This window comes from Grampus griseus, assembly GCF_964374135.1.
Source record: "Grampus griseus genome assembly, chromosome: 6".
In the NCBI taxonomy this organism is placed as follows: Eukaryota; Metazoa; Chordata; class Mammalia; order Artiodactyla; family Delphinidae; genus Grampus; species Grampus griseus.
Genome location: NC_139000.1, coordinates 48479920 through 48503551, shown reverse-complemented (window position 1 = coordinate 48503551; position 23632 = coordinate 48479920). Strand labels below are relative to the sequence as shown.

General features: G+C 42.5%; 1 protein-coding gene across 21 annotated transcripts in view; it reads right to left on the bottom strand.

Moving 5' to 3' along the window:
- TRPM3 (transient receptor potential cation channel subfamily M member 3) overlaps nt 1-23632 on the bottom strand; it is a gene marked incomplete at both ends in the record, with an annotated part of 787829 nt that overhangs the window by 38111 nt on the left and 726086 nt on the right. For 18 of the 21 annotated variants that reach the window (XM_082657218.1, XM_082657236.1, XM_082657222.1 and 15 more), the window contains 2 exons: nt 15699-15873; nt 21914-22165. In XM_082657218.1, the coding sequence (XP_082513344.1) occupies nt 15699-15873; nt 21914-22165 (427 nt within the window). Of the gene's footprint in view, nt 1-15662; nt 15874-21913; nt 22166-23632 lie in introns of all 21 variants that reach the window. The other 3 variants (XM_082657237.1, XM_082657234.1, XM_082657219.1) reach the window with 1 other exon arrangement.

The window sequence follows — 23632 nt, the reverse complement described above, 5'->3', positions numbered from 1 at the left end:
TCATTACTGTACCCCCAGCACCCATCATAACGCCTGGAACAGAGTAGGTTCTAAACATTTGCTGAATCCACGAATGGATGAGAAATTGTGTTAGCTGTCCAAAATGACTTTTGGGTTGGCTAGAAGGCAGACACAATAGGGCAAACAAGATCGTGGTTTTTCATTATGATCAGTAACAACAGAACCTTGGTTCTATTTTGCTGTAAAGAGAGAGAGGCACACTATTATTTGAGACAGATTGTTTTGGCTTAACTGTTTCAATGGGCTTTGTTTGACAAGAACACAGTGGAATAGAGGATGCTGGAAAGCACCTTGTTGTTTGGATGACTCAAGGCTCCTGCACCTACTTAGAGCTGGCTTCCCTGCTGGAAGGGAACAGATTTGCAAACTTTGGCTTTATAGGACTCAACCCTACAAGCAACCACACTTCATCCTTTCCCTGTTTACTACCAATAACACCTTATCTCTGATTAGTCCTTGGTATTGTGCCTTTTAAAGTACAAATTTTGGGACTTCCCTGGTGGCACAGTGGTTAAGAATCCACCTGCCAATGCAGGGGACATGGGTTCGAGCCCTGGTCCAGGAAGATCCCACATGCCGCGGAGCAATTAAGCCCATGCGCCACAACTACTGAGCCTGCACTCTAGAGCCCGCAGGCCACAACTACTGAAGCCCGTGCACCTAGAGCTCATGCTCCGCAACAAAGAGAAGCCACCGCAATGAGAAGCCCACGCACCGCAACGAAGAGTAGCCCCCGCTCGCTTCAACTAGAGAAAGCCGTGAGCAGCAACAAAGACCCAACGCAGCCAAAAATAAATAAGTAAATAAATAAATAAAGTGCAAATTTTGTTTCATTCTTTCCCAAACTTCCAGTCCTTTGGGTATCACTTTCATTAATTTGGCACATCTGCACATCACCAGGGTTATTATTCATTAATGTTTTCTTTGAACACACCACACCTTGACATTGATGCAGATTTTAGCTTCATCATAAACATTAATATGCATGAACTCCTGTATTTCTTGGGCTTATTATACTCATTGGGGAAAGACTGCTCTTTTTCTTAACAGTGTTCCTGGGGGGAGGTTTACCAAGCCAGACCTCCTTACTGTCCTTAATTTGTTAGGAATACTGAAGCATAGAGAGGTTCACTAACTTGCTCAAGGTCAGAGTTATCAGAGGTGACAGAACTAGGATTCAGAGTGCCTGGTTCTTGGTTCCATCATGGGCTGTCCCTGCTACAGTAACTCAAACCATTCTTAACTGAGTTCTACACGCATACCAGGCACTCATGAGTAAATGTGAACTGCTATGGGACTAATGATCACTCCCCAAAGCAAACTTTTCTGTAAGATTTTTTTCACTGAGTATGTTATACCCAGTGCACAGTGCTGGTATCTCAGGGCTAACACTTTTAGCGGCCTCTTCCCAGTCTGTAATCTTCTGACCCATCTGTGAACACGTCTCATTTACAAGTGCTGTATTCTTGCTTACATTACTAAGATGTTCACAGTTCTGATGATGGATGCTGAGATGCTCATAGTGACAGGTCAATATCCTCTTGGGAAGTACAATGTGTTATTCACGTGGGTGTCTAATTCATCCATGATGGGTGCTTCTGAGAGTGTCCAAAGTATCACCATCCCAGTGTCAAAGCAACCCTTCAGTGAGGCCAAAGGATGGCTCCAACAGTGGAGGCAGCTCCCTTCCTGATCCTGGAAGCCACCAGCTTCTGGAAGATTCCCTACCCTCCTATCAGCACATGGTGGAGTGCTGTTTCCTGAATGACTGCAGAGTTGCTGATCTGTTCTTACATCCAGTCCCTAACTTAGAATTAAGCCACACATTTGAACGCAGGATTTCCAATATGGCATGTTATACCAAACTGAGTTGCTTTAGACCTTAAACTCTAGTCACACTGGCATTCTTTCTGATCCTAGTTAAGCACAACTAATAGATCATTTTTACCACATGGCTTTTGTCCTTGCTGTTCCCTCTGTCTGGAATGTTCTTTCTCCAGTTCTTGCCACACTTGTTTTCATCATTCATATTTCAATACAACCTTATCACTTCAAGGTCTTCCCCTGACCATTCTATGGAAAATTGTACCCTAATTCCTCGCCCCAATGACTCCCTAGCCTACTACTTGGCTTTATTCTCTTTATGGAACCTATTACTATCCCAAAGTATCTTATTTGTTTACTAATTGTCTACCACCCTCCTGCCCCCAATAGACTATAACTCCCACTAAGGGAAAGATGAGGTCTCTCCTGTGTACCACTTTCTCTCCAGGGCCAAGTAGAGTACTTGATAAGTGGTTGCTAAGTAAATGAATGCATAACTGTGGTCCAGTCACTGGAGCAAGGTGCAGGGGAGAAAGGAGGCCTGTGGAATCAGATGGAAGCAGCCTTCTGTTACAACGTAGAAATGAGGGCACTGACTTAGCAGTTAGACAGGTCTGGGTTCCAATTCCGCCTCTGCAACCCTGGCTGTGTGCCGTAAGGAAGTTATTTAATCTCTGCTCTTTCTGTACCTCAACAGTAAATCAGGATTAAGTGGGTTGCAGTATATCCTGTGCCTGGTCTGGTGCCAGCCACTGTAATAGGATCTCAACAAATGTTAATTGACTTCTCTTCACCTAGAAATGCCAGAAGAAACCCATGAAACTCATGACACAGCCTTTGTAACACACCTGACAGCTAATAAAGCACTCAGGCATCCTTATATTTAGTACAATCTGCTTAAGTGCAACTGCCGTGTATTTTTCAAAAAGCAGTGACATTTTCGACATTTGGTTATCTTATGCAGACTCCTGACAGGTTGTATAATCTTAAATCCACTGAAAAGAATCTAGTCTTTTAGTGCCTGACCTGTTTGATGGAGACGTCCCTCACCCTGTATATTCAATTACTCGCTGTATAATAGAACCCATGCGCCATACACAGTTCCTCTGGTCATTGAACACTATGTTCCTCAGGTGGCATCCGTGACTTTGAAGTACTTGTCAGCAACGGGCTTTCCTGCAACTGTACTGCAACCACTTAGTTCACAGTGGCGTTTTACTTCTAAAGCCCTTGTTCAGAATATTAAAAAGGGCATGCCACACACTCTATTCCTTTGCTTCAAGGACTGTGATTTTGTAAAGCTGGATCCTGTGGTCTACTCAGGAGAGAGTCACTGGCTCCAGCACAATGTTTAAAAATGGTTTTGGGTTTGGTCCAGTGGTGTTAAGTTGGTCAGTAACTGTAACTATTGAGTCTGATCATGGGGAGTGTGGTTCTCCTTCCTGCTTCATCTCAGATGATGAGCTAGACTGATTGAACTGGACAATTTCACAGGACTTCTGAGGTCACTGAAGCCACTTTCTCTGGTCATGCAGGATGATCCTTTCCTATTAAAAAATCACTGACATCTCTCAGATAAAAACTTGGGAAGTGTTGAAGTTTGCTAGATTTTACCTGGATCAGCAAAACACGTGGTGAATTCTGAATGATAAGAACTCTGGGTTCTCCTCATTCTTCACTGCAATGGTAGCTGGATTTATTCCATCCAAAACTGGTCCCCAAGAACAGGTGATGGGACCTACTGGTGTTTGCTAAAAGAGGCTTGGCATGTTGATCATTCTGACACCATAATTGCATGATGTCCTAACTTGGTCTTTGGTCTGAAGATCAAATGAGTGAGCAGAGTGGAGAGAGATGCGAAACTGTAAGCAATGGCAGATGGGGGCCTAGAACACTGTTCCTGGCATCAGGTTGTGAGGACTTGGGATCTTTTCAGATCTGTCCTTTAGGACTTTGCAGATGTTGACGGCAACTACCTTGTGCCATTTTTTTTTGAGAAGCAACAATAAGTTGAATTTTGGATTCTAATAGACCAGGTTTTCTCAACCTCAGCACTACTGACATTTTGGGTTGGAAGATTTTTTTGCTTGGGAAGTTGTCCTGTGTAGTAGCATCCCTGGCCTCTACCACTAGATGCCAGTAGCATCTTTCGAGTTGTGGCAAACAAAAATACTTCTAAGCAGTGCTAAATGTCCCCTGGGGGTGGGGCTGGGGGGCAAAATTACCCCCGGTTGAGAATCAGTGAGGCAGACCTAACTGTGGGAGATCCTGCGGTCACAAGAAAACTTCTTTGAAGGTATTCCAGCTTCTGTTGGCTTTCCCGGGGCTTTTTTAGACATTTGAGTTTCCTGGGAAATAGATTTTTAATGGACCTGAAGATAAATAAAGGATGAACTAAAGGAAAAGGTGAGAGAGGGTGGTACCTGAATGCATGTGACTCCTCTCCTCTGTCTTCCTCTCTCTCTTTTGCATCTGTTAGTCTCCTAGCAGGGAGAGGTGGGGTGTAGGTGAGGAGAAACCTGGCTGAACTGGAGAAGCAGGAGTTGGGAACTCCAGCACCTGCAGCCTGAACTGGGGGGAGCCTGAGGCTTTTAGAACTTCAAGTAGTCCTGATATTTAAATTCAGGCATCAGCAATTTATTGCAGACAGCAGAGAAGATGGTTTTTGGAGGTAAGCCGGGCATCTGCCAGGGCCCTTGGCAAAACTGCAAGGTAGGCATAGCTGTTTCTGCCACCAGCTCTCTTTCCGAGCCTTCCACACACCCCGCCTCACTTTCCCTGCCCTCCAGGCACACAGTCGCCTCATGGTGCCCTCTGGGTGCTCAAAGTCTGCCTCGCCCTCCGTTGGAGCCATCTGCTTCCTTCCTTACCTGCCCCCATTTTAACTTTCCTTCCCTGAATGCTGATTTCAGCTTTTTTGGGGGGTTAAGATGAAAGATTCAAATACTTCACACTAAGGGGAGAAGAGTCAGTAGGTTTAACCCATTCAGGGGATGTTCTGACTCTTCGAAACTTGCTATTTCTCTTTTAAAAGACATTTTGGAACAAAGGGCTTTTCTACGGCTCACCGAGCTTCCCTGAAATGAGCATCATGGTTGTATACTTTCCAGTCACAATATCCCCACTGGCATTCACAACCTGCGAATTCCATAAACTACAGCCTTAACTTAGAAATGAGCTCCATACAAGGTAAGCTGTGCATTTCCCATAAGAAAAGATTCAAATTCCTTAGCCTGTCATACAAAGGCTTTACAATCTACCTTTCTAACCTCTTCTCCATTCATTCACTCAAATATGGTAAAAAAGATGGACACGAACCCCGGCCTTCACCCTCCCAAAATGCATATAGTCCAGTGGGGGATACACATAAGAAACCAGAAAAAACCAATATGGTGCCATGTGTTAACCCAGGGTAGGTAAAGGAGGCTTGGGAGCACCTTGTAACGGGGACTAACCCTAACTGACCGGTCCAGGGAGGGAGTCTCACTTCTCTGCTGTCTCCACATGCCTACACCTGGCATACCTTGTCACCTCTCTCTAGCTTTGTGCATGATGGTCCCTCTGTCTAGAATGCCCTCTTATGATCTGTCTGGGAAACTCTTAATACCCTTTATGATCCAGCTTAACTGTTACCTCCAGGAGAATTTTTCTGGCTGTACTTTGCCTTCTCTTGTTTTTCTGCTTCAACACGTCCCCCTCACCCCACCCCCCCTCAAATAAAAGTATGTTCTTTCCTTTGAGTTAAGTCCTTATACATCACATCTATGGAAATATATATCATACTGATTTGTTTACTTGTCAATCATCCCTATTAAACATTTTTCAAAGCCAAGGCAATAATGTATGTTTCTTTTTAATCCCCAGCTCCTCGCACAGTGCCTGGCACACAGAAGCGCTCAGTAAATGTCACTGAATGAATGAATCCATTCTAACTAGAATCTAGAAAATGTGATAGCAGCCTGTCTGTTTTATTCCTTTTTATATTACATTGTGAGATATATCATATATACAGAAGAGTCCATAAAACATATATGCCCAGTGTAAAATGAAAACCCATGTAACGACAACCCAGGTCAAGAAATAGCCCCTCAGGGCTTCCCTGGTGGCGCAGTGGTTGAGAGTCCGCCTGCCGATGCAGGGAACACGGGTTCGTGCCCCAGTCCGGGAAGATCGCACATACCGCGGAGCGGCTGGGCCCGTGAGCCATGGCCGCTGAGCCTGCGCGTCCGGAGCCTGTGCTCTGCAACGGGAGAGGCCACAACAGTGAGAGGCCCGCGTACCGCAAAAAAAAAAAAAAACAAAAAAAACCAACAACAGAAAGAAATAGCCCCTCAGGTTTTAACCCATCAGTGGATGTCATCTACTTGAACTGGGTGTGTCACCATGGCAAGGACTCAAAATTCTATACCCGAGTTGAAGTTATTGGGGTCTTCTGCCAAGCATGCCCTCATCTTGAACCTCAGGCCTGATACTCTAGACACCAAATATCTGGCTGAAGGCCAAGCGATTCAGTCAGATGTCACTTGCCAGACAGAGTCTGAAATCTAGCAGCAGGAAGCTCTTCACTCCACTGGACAGTATCTTGTAAAAGATCCTGAGCACCTAACTTCCCCTCCTCACTGAGGCTGCAGGCTTATTTGGATTCTCGTCACATTTGAGAAAAAACAATTAACATGTAATCTTGCTGGCCCTGTCTGTTAATAGTTAACCTGTGTGGAGGTCAGTCTATTTTTTGGTTGTTGTTGATACAGATCAGTTAAAATCTTGCCACGTTATCAGAAGGGATGTACTCTGCTCTGCTTTGAGTGGAAATCAGCCATCTGCCTTGTTGCATTTGGTCAGGACACTGTGCCTGTGGAAAGGCCCGTAGTTACAGGATGCATGGCAACCACCTCCAGTGTGGCACAATGTGGAGCTGGCAGGGCTCTCTGGGTCTCATCCAGCCCCACTGCTGGGCTCACACAGCTCTCTCTTCCTTCCTCAGCTGCCCTCAACAACCAAATGCCTACCCTCCCTCCCTCCCTTCTTTCCTTCCTCCCTCCCTCCCTCCATCCCTCCTCCCTTCTCTCCCTCTCTTCCTTCCTCTCTTCTAGCTACCCAACAATCAATCTCTGCACAGTCTAGAATGATGACTTGTTCAATAAATATTTCTTGAATGTGGCTGTAATTCTCTTCTTGAATACAAATTCAGCTAAACTGCAGGAAGTTATCAACTCTAGGATCCCATTTGAGTTCACTTTTCTCTGTGTGTGTGTGTTGAAGTATGAATCCATGATCACTACATTTAACTTAACCCAAATTTTAAATTCCTTTATAATAAACTTTTCATCCTCTCAATTGAAAATTTTCAAATTCCTTTATATGTATCATTGAAATCTTTTTTTATATTATGTAAAGCAGGTAACAACCTTACTTTCTTTCTATTCCTTATGTCAAGGGGTTTATTTCATGCACCAACTATTTTCTGAGCACCTACTTTGTGCCAGACAGTTTGAGATGCTGAGGCTACAGTAGGGAACAAGGCAGATGTGTTTCCAGCTCTCACAGAGCTGCTGTGCTGAAGGATTTTTATATACTAGAACTGAGCTGTCCCATAGGGTAGCAATTAGCAATGTGCAGCCCTTTAAATTAAAACTTCAATTAATTAAAATTAAACAAAAATTCAGTTTCTCATTCACACCGGCCACATTTCAAGGGCCCGCTAGCCACATGTGACTAAAAGTGCAGGACTAGATCAGTTCCAGCATCACAGAAGATTCTACTGGACAGGGCTATTCTAGAAGAACTTGCAAGACCTACTACCATTCTGAGACTTCAGGAAATCCCTGCAGCAACACCATGAGACGATTTATTATGATGCCTACACATTTCCTTTGAAACACTGAGATTACATCTAGCATGCCTGGCGCCAATAAGTTTATTTTTATTTGGGGCATCCTGTTTTTACTTACAAGATGGTTAAATCAGTGTGGTGGGATAGCATTATGAAATACTCATTCACATTTCCCGCTTGTTTTGCAAGCAGGTAATGGCTCTGTATCAGGGAAGGAGGGGTTGCAAGGCACAACCCAGAGACAGCCTTTGAGTCTCTGGCTGCTTCTGTGGTCCGGATGTACCAGCTCTCAGGACTTTCAAGCATTTGTAGAAGGGGTAACAGAGAGAGGAATTTGGGGAATAGATGAAATTACGCTGGCGGGAGCAAGACTGGAGGGGAGAGGAAAGAAATGTGTGTCTGTGTGTATGTGTGAGGGTGTCTGGGAGTGAACGCCAGCTTGCATGTGCTTTGTGGGCGCAGGCTGCATGGTTTTCCTGGCAGTTCTTTTGTGGGTAGCAGGACCCCAGAGGGAGCAACTGTCTAGGATTTGGGACTGTGGGGAGACCTCATAAGTCAGCTACACTTGGAGGGTCACACTGACAGGCATAATGAACATTTTAGCAGCAAACTGTGTGGACAGATTACTCAAAACTATAACGTGCTCCCACCCCCAACATTAACCCACCTCAGGGAAGGTAGAGAGGGCTGAGCCTGAGGTCATGATTCTCCCCCAGCATAAGGGGTAGGTGTTCAAAAGAGAAATAAGCAGAATTATAATAAAAAATAAAGTTGATTTTCTGGCAGCCTCTCCATCTGTGATCTGGGAGCCACACCCATTCCTCAGGCACCAGAGCAATCTGTCCCCAACACAATCTTGGAAGCCTGAGCAATGGCCACTCTAGTCTGCCTCTGAGACCTAGATCTCATCAGCCTCATCTGGCCTCTTATGCTACTAGGGCTCCAGTCTCCAGCTGCCTCAAAACTAAGGAAAAGTTATTCCCACCATACCTTTCTTACCTATGATCCTCTATATCTGCAATGCAAACTCCCCTGGTTAACTATCCTGCCTTATGCTACTGTCCTCATGTGATGTTGTGCTTTCTGCCCACTGAATTTTCCCATTTCTCCCTTTCCTCCCTTTCCCCAGAGCCTTCTGGAAAACGCTTACCACTGAACACAAACTCCTCTGCTTTCTTACCCTTATCGTAAGAGCAATACCCCATATTCTTGGCTTAGCTAAACTCATTTTGTAGGAAGACACCACCTCCCTGTAACCTTCTCAAATGGAAATCCCACATTTCCGCTCATCTGCCAGTGTGGTTCCCATAAGTAACGTGTGCATTCTCGCTGACACTCTGCCTCTTCTAGACCACTGTTGTTCACTGCTGTGCAAAAAGCCCTTCTCCTTTGGGTTTCAGATCATCCCGCTCAGTCTTCCCGTCCACCCCCTCTCTTGTCATTACCATGGACACTTCAATATCTGTAAGTGACAAACACAGAAGAACCTAGCTTCACGATGTGGGACCCTGATTCCAGCATATCCTTGAACCCATTCTTATAGCCACTCCTGGACCTTATCATTATCCTAAATTGTTCCACCTCTCCATTTTGAATGCCCGTCTACCATTCTCTGACCACAGCATGTTATCACTACTCTCAGGATCCTTAGTCCCCAGTGCCCTTGGTGTTCAGGTTAGAATTCTAGTCCTTTGATTATTCTTTTTTCCTCCTAGGTACTTACCAACATTGTACCTTTATTTTCTTCATCCTCCATCCTAGACCTTATAATGCATAACTTTAAGAACCCTTGCAAGCCTCTTCAAAATCCCTAGGCCCCTTTCTTTCTGCCGTAATGGCACAACAAATCTTCAATCTTGACTTAATCCAACTATTTGTCTTTCCTGATCTGGGCTGCTGAGTCTTGACTGAGAAAACAGACAACCTAACTATGCAAAGAGGCAGCCCTAAGCAATTCTTTGATATGTTTGGGTCAGTGACTTTCCTGAGGGGTGATTACAAAACAATACTCTTCTTTTCCAAGCCTCACTGCATGGACACCCCCAGGCCATACATATACAACACTTCTCTCCCTCCCTTTTCCTTGGTAAATGCTTTGCCTTGCTACTCATTTACTCTTAAATCACTGTAATTGATTTTTGCACTCCCCACTGAAATGCAAATTCTCTGGCCAAAGTCACCAGTGACTTTCTAAAGGTCAAACTGAATGGACTCTTTCAAATATTCACCTAGTTGCACTCTTCTCTTGCATTTGATACTGCTGACTCCTCCATTCTCAGTGTTCTGCTCTGGCCTTCTCTTCTCTCTCTACTTGTGCTCTCTGGGAAGCTCACCCACTCCCATGGCTTTGACTGGTGGTAATATTCTTGAACCCCAAATCTGTATCTCCAGTCCAGCTTTTTCTACTTAGCTCCAGAGTTCTATATACAAAATAGTCTTCTTCATAATTTTTTTGGAATTCCAATGGAACCTTCAAGCTCCATCCAAGCCCAAGTGAACAAGTCCCCTTCCCCCCACAGTTCATCCTTCCTGCTCCTCTATCTCAGTAGATGACAGCACTGTTTAGACTGAGCCAGAAACCTTGGAGTGAACTTCATCTCCTCCATCTTAAATCCTCTTCCACTTCCCGCACTCCCACCTTCTGCACCATATGACTTCCATCCAGGTCCTTCTGACTTTACCTTCCTGAAGTTTTATGCTGCCTATCTTCTCCATCCCAACTGCTACCGCATTAGCTAATGTCCTCCCACCTTCCACCTCCATCCCTTTTATGGACCCTTTACATTTTGCTTGATAGCTCCAACTAAAACATATATCATATCATGGTACTACCCTGAGCAGGGAGTATAACTCCGCTAAGATCTATACTCCTGTCTCTCTTCAGACCCATCTGTCCTGCTTCCTGCCTCCTGCCTCTCACCCTGCAGTCAGCCATATTAAACTACCTGCTGTGCCTGGAACTTTCCATGCTAAGTCTCGGTTTGGAATGTCATTCTTCTCCTTCACACCCCCCCTGCTCCCATCTGTCTAGCAAATATCTACTTAAATTTCAGGGCTCAGCTCAACCTTCCCACTCTTTGCAAGGCTTCATCTACTGTGCTCCTCCTTTCACCCCAGGAAGAACTGACTACTTTCTTTCTGGGGCTCCATCTCCACATGTATGGACCACGTCAGTCTGTCTCTCCTGGACTGTAAATTCCTTGAAGACAATGTCTCTGTCACATGCATCTCTGTACCTCGATGTTCAGCTCATAGTAGGAACAAAATAAATATTCATTGACTGAGAAATGAACAAATTAAAAATGGAGCCTAACCTGTGAGCAAAGGCTAAAATCAGCATGATGACAGTGGAACAAATGTTGGTTACAACAGTGAAATGAATCATCACAATGGCCTGTCTGCAGATAGTTCTGCTGTTTGTAAGCCCGCTAACCCTCAGGTTGCATTAGTAAACAAGTTGGGTGAGGATTCTCTAGAGCGTAAGCTGACTTTCAGGGACAGAAAATGGGGGTGGTGCCTCATATTGGCTTACGTCCTTAGCAATTTGCAAAAACAAAACCCAGCAAAACATTACCCCCTTTCCCAAAAGTTGGCACAGGCTCGAGTTTGTCTTTTCCAAAATACTTTCCTTCGTCAGGGAACACTCCCCACGCCACAGCTGTCAGGCATAGTGTGCTCTGAATCCATTAGAGAAGGTCAGTCCTGAATACCAAACAGATGCAGAGCCCTGAGTTTCCAGAACTGGAGTCTATGGCTTGAAATGCATAACAACAGTCATCTTCTGTGTTCTTGCTGTTCTAAGCTTCACCATAAGTAGGCATATTTTAGAGACCGGCCTTGAGCTATCCTAATTTCCACACCTGAAGTGAGCAACAAATGATTTGAGACAGAAAAGTAATACAGGAGAATGTCTGAGCTTTACATGCCCATGCATGCTCCTTGTTTCCTGACAAAAACAACACTTTAAATCCAGTCAACATCACAGAGACAACAAGCCTATAGAGTTTTTGAACCGCAAAACTTCAGTACTAAATAAACAAATGAGCAAAACCAAATCAAACCAAACAACAACACAAATATCCCTCTTACTCCAGATAACCTATTAATTTCAGACGGAAAGGCCCTAGGCAATAAGGGAAATAAAATGTGATCCATGCATTAGGTAGGTTGGATAGTTAATTTAGGGAGAATAGAAACGGCTAAATAATAAGTTGTCATGGTAGAAAGTAAGTTTTGGACATTCTGCTTCCACATTACTAACCAAACTTGTGAAAATACTCAAGAGAGACAGAAAAAAGGACTAAATTTAGATGCTGATTTAATGTATTCAAGAGCATGATTCATTTTCCCCCTGCCCTGGTACAGCCTGGGGAATCTGTGTGTATGGCAGGCAACGCAAAGATGCCCTGTAAATAAAGGGATGTCTCATTCATTCAGAGGCTCGAGGAAGCTAGAGACCCCGTTTTCTCTGCCAACAGAGGTGAACTTCCAAGCACCTCACACACAAAAACGTAGAACCAGATTTCTCAGCTGGCGAAAATCCATCTAATTTTAGCTTTGCCCCCGCCTTGGCATGAATGTGCTGGAAATTTATTCTGCTGTTCCTCTACTCTGAAGTGGCTTTTTTCCCCTCAGGCTCCAGTGGGATCCTGACCAGCTCTCAGAAGCCATGCAACATGGGTCATTTAATGAGATGCCCAGAAGGATATCATCATTCGGTAGCAATGCTTTTAGCAACCTGGAGCCCAAGTCCCCTCACGGTAGCCCAGAGATTGGGTCTTAGAGAGCTAGTATATATAACATAAATACCTGAGATTATTTTGGGCTATGTGAAAAAAACAAAAACCAGAAACCCACCAATCAGACAATGACAGCAGGTTCAATTCCCATCCATTAATCAGGGTGTTAGGCAAAGTGTCTAGAAGAGCAGATCATCACTGTTCCTTCCTGAGTTTCATTATCTGCTGTTTCCAAACACATTCTTGCACTCACTTCTGCTCCCAACACCAACGCAAATGTTTTAGCCTCTACAGATAATTAAGATTAAGGCTGGACTATCGTTTGTGTTAACCCAACTTGGCTTAGAGGTCAAAGTATACGTCATTTTGTAAATTTACATTCTTTTTTTTTTTTCTTTTTTCCTTTTGCTTTTAGTCTTTAAGCACATTTGGAAAGTAACCTTAGAAGTCTCATTCTAGCTTTTTTGGCCTTATTGATAGTCTCTGGGTTTAGGACTAACTACAAGAAAAAAATGGAATGTATATTAAAAATCTGTAGTTGGGTAATACTGCCTCCCAGAAGTGAGGGCATTAAAGCTGTCCTCCCTTCTGAGGTGTGAGACAGATGTTACTAACCCACCCCGAGGGCCCCATTATACAGCCATATACACTCATCTTAATTAAGAAACATTATTTCTGCAAACATGAAATGGGTTTGACAATTTTGCAGCTAAAAACAAGAAGAGTTAGACATGGAGCGCGTGCGTTACGTTAGCAATGAGCTGCTCTGAGAAGGTGTGCGAGGATGGGCAGCACTTGGAGAAGTCCCCACTGGGCACATCCACACGATGGGGCTGGTGGACCCTGGGCAGGGCTGTGCGTCCAGGGGGATATGAGATCCAATCAGCCTGAACACATGCTTCACAAACCAACCTGCACACGGCACAGAAAGGAGGCAAGACACCGCAGGGCAGCATAAACGATTTGTACCTTTCTCAAATAGCTCGGTACTTGGGTCTCCGGGGCAGTTCTGAACGTCTGGGCAGGGCCATCACCCAATCCCCCTTTGGCCCACTCAGTGCCATGACATGAAGACCAAATCATTTAGAGGACAGGGATGTTCAATGACTTTGGCCAAGTGTAATGACAGGTTTGGGGGCAGCGTCCTATACCCATTTGAGAAAGGACAAATACTCTTTAACACTCTAGACAGAAAACTGGCTGATTTAGCTTAGAACAGTGGCCACCATTGCAGCCAATTTCAGAATATCAAAAAGGAAGGTAAGTGGTCGGGGGGAAGGGTGTCATGAAGGTTACATCCATCCAAGGCTGAGTTGGCTACATACTGGGATATGTGGGATATGGGGTAGAAATTTATTCTCACACACAAAGAGCACCACAGATCTAATTAACAATGTGGGAAATCTCTATTCATACTTCACTCACACAGAACACTGCACTTCCATCTCCAGGGTTTTTTCAAGTTCTAAACTACAATCAGCCCTTCTTTTAAAATAACAATAATAGAACCTCTGATTCAGCCAGATGGTGGTGTTTGTTGCACTAGGCTGGGTTCACAGTACAACATCAATAAATGGCCACTTGTAGACGGACAGACAGAATCCCACTCATAAAGTACACCTACACCTCCCTCCTTCTCCCATCCCAAAATGTTGCACTGTCAAAAGACCCATAGGGGCTTAATTTCATTTGGGGAAAGAAAGGAAAGATAGAAAGAGTAAAATAATGTAAGTGGAAAAGCAATTTCTTGGGGAAAAATAGTACATTTAATCTCTGAGGAGAATGATCATAGGTGGGCTTTTTAAGTGTTGCTTTGCCTTTAGGGACCATTTGAAAAAAGGAATTCAAAAGAGTTTTCCCCAGTCCCTGGAAAGCTGTCTTGGTGAAGGCTGCACATTGTCAAAGATATTCCAACTGGGAGATGGAGTTAAAATTCTTGCTCAGTGAGATGGCTAAGTCTCATGAAATGAGTATTTGTTCCAATTAGGTGTTCCAAAAAACCTTCTTGCCTCAGATAACTCACTGTGAGAAGGAAAGAGTATTTGTTCAAAACCCGTCATGGAAGGGAAAATGAGAGACTGGTGTGTTCTGTGGCCAGTGTACACATGCTCTTCACAGGCCTGTAGGACTCACACTTTTTGGTGCTTTGTCCTTACTTTCCTGGTCTCAGTCCTACCTGGGACTGGCGGGGAGGGGGTGGGGAGGGGGAGATGCTGACTAGTTTCTGTTCCTGTTCTTAATAAGCTATACTACCTAGTTATATAATCCTAATCCATGTCCATAGTCCAGAGCTCAGATGGCTGGCCTGTCAGCAAAAAATGTTAGAAAAATGTTAATTCAACAATGTTGGAAGGATGTTATTTCTAGAGCTAAACTCCTCAGGGAAAATGAGAAATGGTTGCTCCTGGGATTCAACTCCTCCACACTGAAAGATATTTCTTTCCTGATGCTTTCTTCCCAAATAATTTCCCAGTGCCTGGTGTGCCCTGACATTTGATCCAAATAAAATGCTGGAACAGACTCCTAGGACACAACTATCTTCAAACTCTATACAAGAAGGGTGTTTATTACAGAGAATCAGCATCTATTAGGGCATGAAACATCGGGGGCCTGCTGGCACTCGCTCCTCACAATGAATCACTTCATGATATAGATACTATTTTTTTTTCTGGCATTTACAAGCAAGCAACTCATTTTATAACCTAAGGCATTTTCCATACTTTCAGGCAATGAATACTAGCTTCTTTTGAGTCTCAATAGCACATAATTTAAGACAGTGGGAAAAGGAGCTGGAGAATAGTTTCCAGTGCAAGGAAAACACCATGCAGATGTTTGCCCTCTTGAATTCTGATGGCGAAATTGAGAATTGTTTATTTGTTCTGAAGTCAAACCCAAGGAATTTATTTTTTAAAGGCTGGGGGCTGGGGTAGGGTGGGGAGTAGTGACATAATATACTCCTAATATTGAAATATTCAACACATGGCCCTAGGATTTTGAATCCCCAAAGAATTTAGACCTTTTTAAATGGTTCATTCTTGATCAAATTTGGCACAACAGATGTCACAGAAAGGACATACCTGAAAAAAACACCCGAGGACTACTTTGCTAAAATTGTATATTCACCTTCTGTAATTGTTTTTTTTCCTCCAAGATAGCAAGCTAGGAATCAGTCCTCTATCTTGAGCCATTTATTGAAAACAAACAAATAAACTTGGAAAAGATATGACCCAAATGAAGTTAAATACCTGACTTTGGTGTATGAGAATCATAAACTTGCTTACGGTCTATCTGGTCTGCAAACACTTCCCCATAAATCATCCAATAGGGCATGTAGAAGATGTTCTTGGCCAATTTCCATGATGGCTCCTCGTTGGGAAACAGGATGGCTTGCCTGGCGACCCCAAAACTCATCAGCACCACCAGCATAATGATGACAAAGTACATCATGTCTATCATCTGGAAGGGTGGGAAAGCAGAGGGAGAAACAAAAGAAAACCAGAATGACCGAGTATTCCTGTGGTGCTGACATTGAAGGAAACCTTTGAAGGAGGTGCACTTTTGAGACTGCTGATAAGGGATGTTGACATAGGGAGCTGTGTTCAGGTAAGAGAACACTTGGTCTATTGAAGCCAATGTCTATACAAGCTTGTCAGTAACTTAAAAATCATTTTTAAAAAAAAGAAAGCACATGCACAGTGGAACCCTTCCATCTTCCATTGTTTTCTGTGGGACCTAGTCAAGACTAGGCATGAGAGTCATATAACACAGAGGCTTGAGTCTTTATATTAATGCAGTACTAACTTTTTTTCTGCTCCTGGGAAAGGCAAATGCCCTTGCTGGGTCTCTTTCTTAGCAAAACTGGAATTGAGATAGTTGAACTATTTCAACAACTATTGCAATGCTGTAAATTCCCTAAATTCTGAAAGGCTTATGGAGAGCTGAAAAGCTCAAGAAAATAATCATTTGTTAACAAGGCTAGGACAACCCAAATATCTACCTTATACCATCTTATTCTTGTGGCCCCCCCCTCATTGCATGCTATTCTATCACAAACCAGTCTCTCAGAGAACCACTTCTTCTGTGCTTTCTTCTGCAGTGCATCCTATCAGTTATGGAGGGTGTTTTTGTAGGCATTAGAATCAGGTAGCCTAATGGCCCATTCCTGTGTTTGCTGCTGAAATGTTGGATTTTCATCTCGACATGTTTATAAAATTCTCCACTCCATTCAAGTACAATGTTATCTCTTGTTCCTCTTTATTCCTTTCTTTTTTGCTTGTTTTCATGATACATGTTATCTGGGATCTGTTTCTCACATGCCAAATTACTTTCCTTTTATCACCGAAAGTAGATGAGGATGAACTATTATTTTGCCTGGCCAGAACCCACTGCCTCCTTCTTTCAGAAACAGTTCCCACCCACTTTGGCCCTAAAGGCAGGTGTCTTTTCCAGGCTGGGTTAATCATGGTACCTTGCCCTCTGGCAACAGTGACAGGAGGTAGGCATGTGACACAGACATGCCAACCAGAATTCCTTCTTCAGATTTTTTTTTTTTTTAACTGAAGCAGGAGAGAGAAGCTCCCTTACTCTCTCTGTAATGACGTGAATTCAGAGTGTCTGAGGCTGAGTCTCCCACTAGAGAAACTGACCAGAGTGAATGAAGCAGCTATTCCGGAGAGAAAGAGTGTGCTGTGATGGTAGTTGGGGGCCTGGCTGCAGTAGCTTTTAAGCCCAGTTCCATCATGCCCTGCTGTAAATCAATCTACCCCTCCTGGGCTTAAGCTAGTTGGAGATTGGTTTCTATCCCTTACATAAAACCACCTAATACAAAAGACTATCTTCCCTTGGATACCAAATTTCCTGAAGGAATGTCCATCCACAAAGAAAGACTGATGATAATTTTATCAATAGTAATGAAGGCTTTAAATTAGTTTTAAAATTTTATTTTGCAAGAATACGTGTCATGGTGCCAGTTATTGGAATTAAAACATTACAGCCTTCCTGTATGCCTTAGGACACTGGGGGCTCAATACATTTTAGGCCAATTAATCAACTTCCAAGGCAACTTAAAAATCTCTCAAGTATTGTCTGACTTTGAAACTAAATAAGAATCTCTCAAAATTTGATGTTCATTTACATTTGTTCACTGTCCTTAAAAATATATGCTGGTTAATTATTCTTTTCACAACTTAGTGGCCTCAGAACTCTCTTAAAAGTAAACAAGCCAGCTGTGCTGAAACAGTTTTATAGGGAATGTGGGTCTATTTCTCAACCTCTCTCTCTCTTATAAAATTCTTTCATCATTTATTTACAAAAAGTTCTATTAGTGAGAAAACACAAATGGGTCCTTCATGTTATATTTATTTAGACTGATGAAAAGGTGGGTGGGGAGAGGAAGGTGTATACTTATGAGACTTAGGAACTAGTCTGACCCAAGAAAACTCAGCCAGTAAATACAGCAACTGTTCTAATTTCTCAGGACTGTTTTCATTCAGCTTGATTGTAATATCTATTCAAAGGGTCAAAACAACCAAAGAAACATTGTTCCCAAACACTCAACTTTATACATTTCAAAAGAGTCTTAGCTTCCATACAAAAACTGGTATCTGTTGGAGTGAACTGCAGAAACAGGACATTATTAGCGAGAACTGGGTCTGGCTACCTCTATTTTTATTTTTTACTTATTTTTTAATTTACTTATTTAATTTATTTATTTTTGGCTGTGTTGGGTCTTCATTGCTGTGTGCAGGCTTTTTCTAGTTGCAGTGAGCGGGGGCTACTCTTCGTTGCAATGCGTGGGCTTCGCATTGCGGTGGCTTCTCTTGTCGTGGAGCATGGGCTCTAGGTGTGCGAGCTTCAGTAGTTGCAGCACACGGGCTCAGTAGTTGTTGTGCACGGGCTTAGTTGCTCCGCGGCATGTGGGATCTTCCTGGACCAGGGATCAAACCCGTGTCCCCTGCATTGGCAGGCGGATTCTCAACCACTGCGCCACCAGGGAAGCCCTGGCTACCTCTGTTTTTAAAGCTAAATTGTCCAATTGGTTCAATATGAAGAGAGCTGATTGTGTCTCATTCTTTCAAATATCCTTTGGTTGGTTTCTATAGAGGAGAGTATATACTGTAGCGGTTAAGTATGTGTCCTCAGGTGTCAGAATACCTGAGTTTTCACCTTGACTCTGGTAGTAAAAACAACTAGGTGATCTTGGGCACGTTGCTTGGTCTTGTTTATTTGTAAAGTGGGGAAAATAATAATAATGCATATTATTTTTGTAAGGATTAAATGAGATAATGTGTGAAACACTTAATGTGGGTAGTTCGCAGTAAAAGTTTATTATTAGAATTGAAAGGAGGTCAGGCTGTGGAGTCAGATAGATAGGAGTCTGAATCCTTCCTTTGTTCCTTGCCTAGTTTGTTTGTTCAATTATGAAATGAAGATACTAAAACCTATTTCATGGGGTTGTAATGATGATTGACAAGTCTGACATGGTATTTGGCACATAGTAAATGAAACCTATTATTGTTGTTTTTATTCCACATTATATAAGTGAGCTTAGTGCTAGGCTTAGAGACCCATTGAGAAGTGGAATATGAAGAAAAGGGGTTGGAATTCCATTAAGTGATTTTGCATCTGAAGATTAATTGGAATCATACTTGATCAGTATGAGTCGAGGTACTTTAGCAGCCTGCAGTCCCTAGACCACAGGGCACAGTGAGTTACTTGGCTGTTTAGTACTTAACAGGGGCTCTCTAATGTTGGGGGCTTTCGGTATAACCACATCTGGGCATATTTTGTTAAGCCTCCATCCTGGCAGTCCATCCAGCTCACTGATAATTTCCATAGGCATAGTTTACCTACCTTCTGGATCGGTGACTCTATTACTGAACTAATTATCTTAAAAGCCCCATGAAAGCAAACAAAGCCCCCAAATATACTCATTTTCTACTTATGAATGACTTCACTAATCAGTCAAGAATAAGTTAGAATGTAGAAAAACTGCAGTACAATCTCTTTTGCTCACTCCACGGTAAGGTTTCATTCTCATCAAAACTGGGGATAATTATGCCATTATTAAAAAGATAAATATGAATTTGAAAATAATCTTACTGCATTAGTGTGACTAGTTATTTCAAGGATTTAAATGTGACTCAACCTCTTAAAACTAATATATCTGGCTTGTTTGGGTCTTTCCCAATTTTATTTATTGAAATAAGATAAGGTAATGATCAATTAAGAAAAACAACCAATCAGATAATGTATTCACCTAATGTACTGGTTCTCTACAGAGGGCAATTTGCTCCACAGGGGACATACAGCAATAGCTGGAGATGTTTTTGTTGTTGTGAGTGTTTGTGTGTGTGTGTGTGTGTGTGCGCACGCGCGCTCATGCACACACGTTACTGGCACCCAGTGGGTAGAGGCCAGGGATGCTGCTAAACATCCTATGATGCACAGGACAGTCCCCTGCCCCCCAACGAAGAATTATCTAGTCCAAGATAGCAATAGTGTCAAGAATGAGAAAACTTGGCTTAATTTTGCAGCTGTTATAGTTCTTCACTTTCATTGGGTCCATTGAGAATATATTTGAGAATTTCACATTTGAGAATCTCATAGATGTCTGTCCCCTCTGTCCAGAAAATTCATACACCTACACATTTTTATACATAAATTGTGTGGAAAGCCAACAGATCCTCTCTCCTAAACCTCTTCTATAGACTAAGTGGAGACTCTGCTTTTAGATGTGGAAATTTTCACCACCATCTCAAATTCATTACTAAAGTACAAAGATGATGTAAGAGTGTTATACAGTAAGATACACATTTGTTTCCTACTCAAAAACCCCCCAAATGAACTGGGATTCAGCTTTGGGTAAGTAACTCAAGCTTATTGAATTCAAGTTTTTCCACTCTAGAGTGGGCTTTGTAATATTTTCCCTAAACAATGCTGGTTTTATAAACACCAAGCTTTTGTACAAAAGGATTAGGAATAGAGCAAGTAAGTATGCTCACCGATTTTTCCTTTTTCCATTGTACTTTAACAACGGTAACAGATATAATTTATCAACTACCTACTGTGAGCCAGACACTGTTGACCACTTAACCTGTGTTATTTCTAACTATCACCACAACCTGAAGAGATATGCATTTATTATTACTACTTGGAAATGAGTAAACTGCATCTCAAAGAGGTTAATAAATTGCTCAAGGTATTATAACCCTTTCCTTTTAGATTCAAAGTCTCCCTCTCTTCGTATGAGTTTGCCAGTGCTTTTGTAGGAAGAGTTTTTGTTATTTAAGACTCATTTTAGTAGAGTTACATATACACACACAAAAAAAATAATAATAAATATTGATTTGCTGACTGAAAGGTAAGCAGTAATGATGTAAATAGTAAAACCTGAGTGAGAATGATGAAGGATATCTGTGGACCAACTGTTCAACTGTTTCAAGAGCTGATACAATGGGAGTGGAGTGGAGGACATTAGGAATGAGATTTTTCAGTAAGAGCTGTTTGCCATAGTAAAATGGATGTACTTGGCTTTTCCATATATGCCCTGTAAAGGTTAAGTAAGGGGACACACTTAGAAAAGTGGGGTAACTGATAAAAAGCACTGAGCATCAGACTCTGATTCTTCCTCTAGTAAGTTTGGAGAGGGGGCTGATTTACTTGTGCATTTCCCAGGGTTACACCGATGCTGTCCCGTGAGGGCTCAGTCTTTATGGAGAAAGTCTGGGAACTAGTGTATGGTCCAGGAATACCGGAACAAGTCCACAGCCATATGTGGGAAGCGTATTAACTTGGCACTTGGGATTCTTTTTTTAAAAGAATAAGATAAGTAGGAGCATCATTCTGGAATCTAGTTTTCAACAGATATCATTCTCCAGTAATGTAACAAAACACAAAATATTGACAGAACTTAATGTTCAACTCAAACTCAACCTAACTCAACTCAAATAAACTATGTTTTTTTCCCCTCTGTGTAGGGAAAGATGTTTTTCCAGAACTTCATTAAGAAAAAAGGAATCTGTTAAAAATTTACAGTGGAGATCCATACCTTCTCCGATATAAAATGCAACTTCTGTGTGAAGGCTTCCCTGACCAACCGTCTCTTTTCTATGCTCCTGAGGTATTTTATACACAACTGTGTTACAGCATTCTCACACTGTATGGTAATCACTTCTCTCTTTCTCTCATCATCTACCTTATTAAATGAGTGTCCTTATATACCCAACTCCTACCCAGGTGCCTGGCGCAAAATAGATGATGTTTATAAATATTTGTCAGTAAGTGAATGAGTAAGTGATAGTTAATCCTCCAGTTATGTATTAATAATATATAGATGTAATCAAACTTCTGAACACTCAAAAGGAATTAAAAAATAAAACACCCCCAGGGCCATCTCAGACATTGACAGCAGACCCAAATGAATTATTTCTCTCTTCCTATGATAACCACTCCTTCTCTGAGAACTTATAACATGGAATCAGAGGACCCTGCTTACCATTTTTCCAATCATCATTACATATGGGCCCAAATACTTGTTCACGCCGAAGATGTCTAATAGACGAATGTACCAATAAATGATGTTCACACAATAGATGACCCTCCCGTCACTCCTGAAGGGCTGGTCTTGGAGACGAAGGATCATTCCAACAGAGAACAGAAGGATGGCTATGAGGTCTGTGACATTCCAGTACTCTTGCAGCCACACCTTTACTTTTTGTAGCAATTTCCCTGGCTCTGACATCAAAATCTAAAAGTCAGGAAAGAGAGTGGGGTTAGGTTTGATTTCTGTCTATATTTTCAGCCCAGTTGCAAAGTGCTTGGTCTGTTAGCTGATATCAGTAGCTTGTTTTGTCTACGTGTATCTACTCATCTGGATGGCCTAAGCTTAGCTCAGTTGTATATAAGCAATTAAGTTTGTTCCTTTGGGATGCCTTACAATTCTAAGACACGCATTAGGGTTTTGCTATAAAATTATTGATTCCTAATACCCTGCAAATCTCCAAAATCCTCCTTCATCTCAGTAAACGGTATCACCATATTGAGCTACTCAGGCCACTAACTTAGGAGGACTCCTTCATTCCTCTTTCATACCCATATCCTCTGCATCAACATGTCCTATTACCTATATTTCCAAATACGACCTAGTCCAACCACTTCTCACCACCTTCACTGTTGCCACTCTATCCTAAGCCCCATTACATTGCCCAGATGATTGCAACAGCCTTCTAACTGGTATCCCTGCCACCACTGTTGCCTGACCAGCCTCAATGTATTCTCTGAGCAGCAAACAGAAAGACCTTTAAAAGCCTAAGCCGTGAGCTGGGTGGTGATTACACAGTTGTATGGGTAGGTAAAAACTCATCAAGCTGTACCCTTATGAGTTGTTCGTTTTCTTACTGGTGAATTATACCTCAATTTAAAAAAGAGAGAGACTTGAGAGACATATGAACAACAGCAAAACTAAAGCAAATTGTGATAACTGAATATTTAAGCCTTCTGATGGCTTCCATTACGAATACAGAAAGATCCAAACTCCTTACAGTGGCCTCATTTCATGTCCCACCATATCCTCCCCGTTCACTACCCTGAGGCCATAGTGGTTTGCTCTTAAGCATAACAAATCCATTCCATACTCAGGACATTTGCACTTGTTCCTTTTGTTGGGCATTTTCTTCTCCCAGATTTTTACATGTCTGGGTTCTCCTTATACTCAAGGTCTCCACTCAAATTTCCCCTTCTTAGGAAGAACTTCCTTGACCACCTCCCTGCAGTGGTCTCCACACGCCCAAGCCACTAATACATTATCCTACTCTATTTTTTGAAGATTTTTATCATTATACGGGAATCTTCTGCATGCATGTATACGTGTGCGTACACGTACGCATGCCAGTCTAGCTAGCTAGCTATCTTCTATCCATGCATCCCTCTCAACATCCATCCATCTCTCCTCTCATCTATAACTGTAAACTTTGAGGACAGACCCTTTGTTTCCCAGGCCCTGCTACATAACAGACACTCAAGAAATATGTGTTGACTGACTGTTGCTGAGACACCTCATAGCAATTCCCCACTCCCTTGTATATCTTAACTGCTGGGTGGTACTCTGAATTATCTTAAATCTAGAGGGGCTTTTTGCTGCTCCACACTCTATGAAATGAACAGTTGGATAGCAGGAGTTGACACCCATTCTGCACCACAGGATGTTAGGAACCTG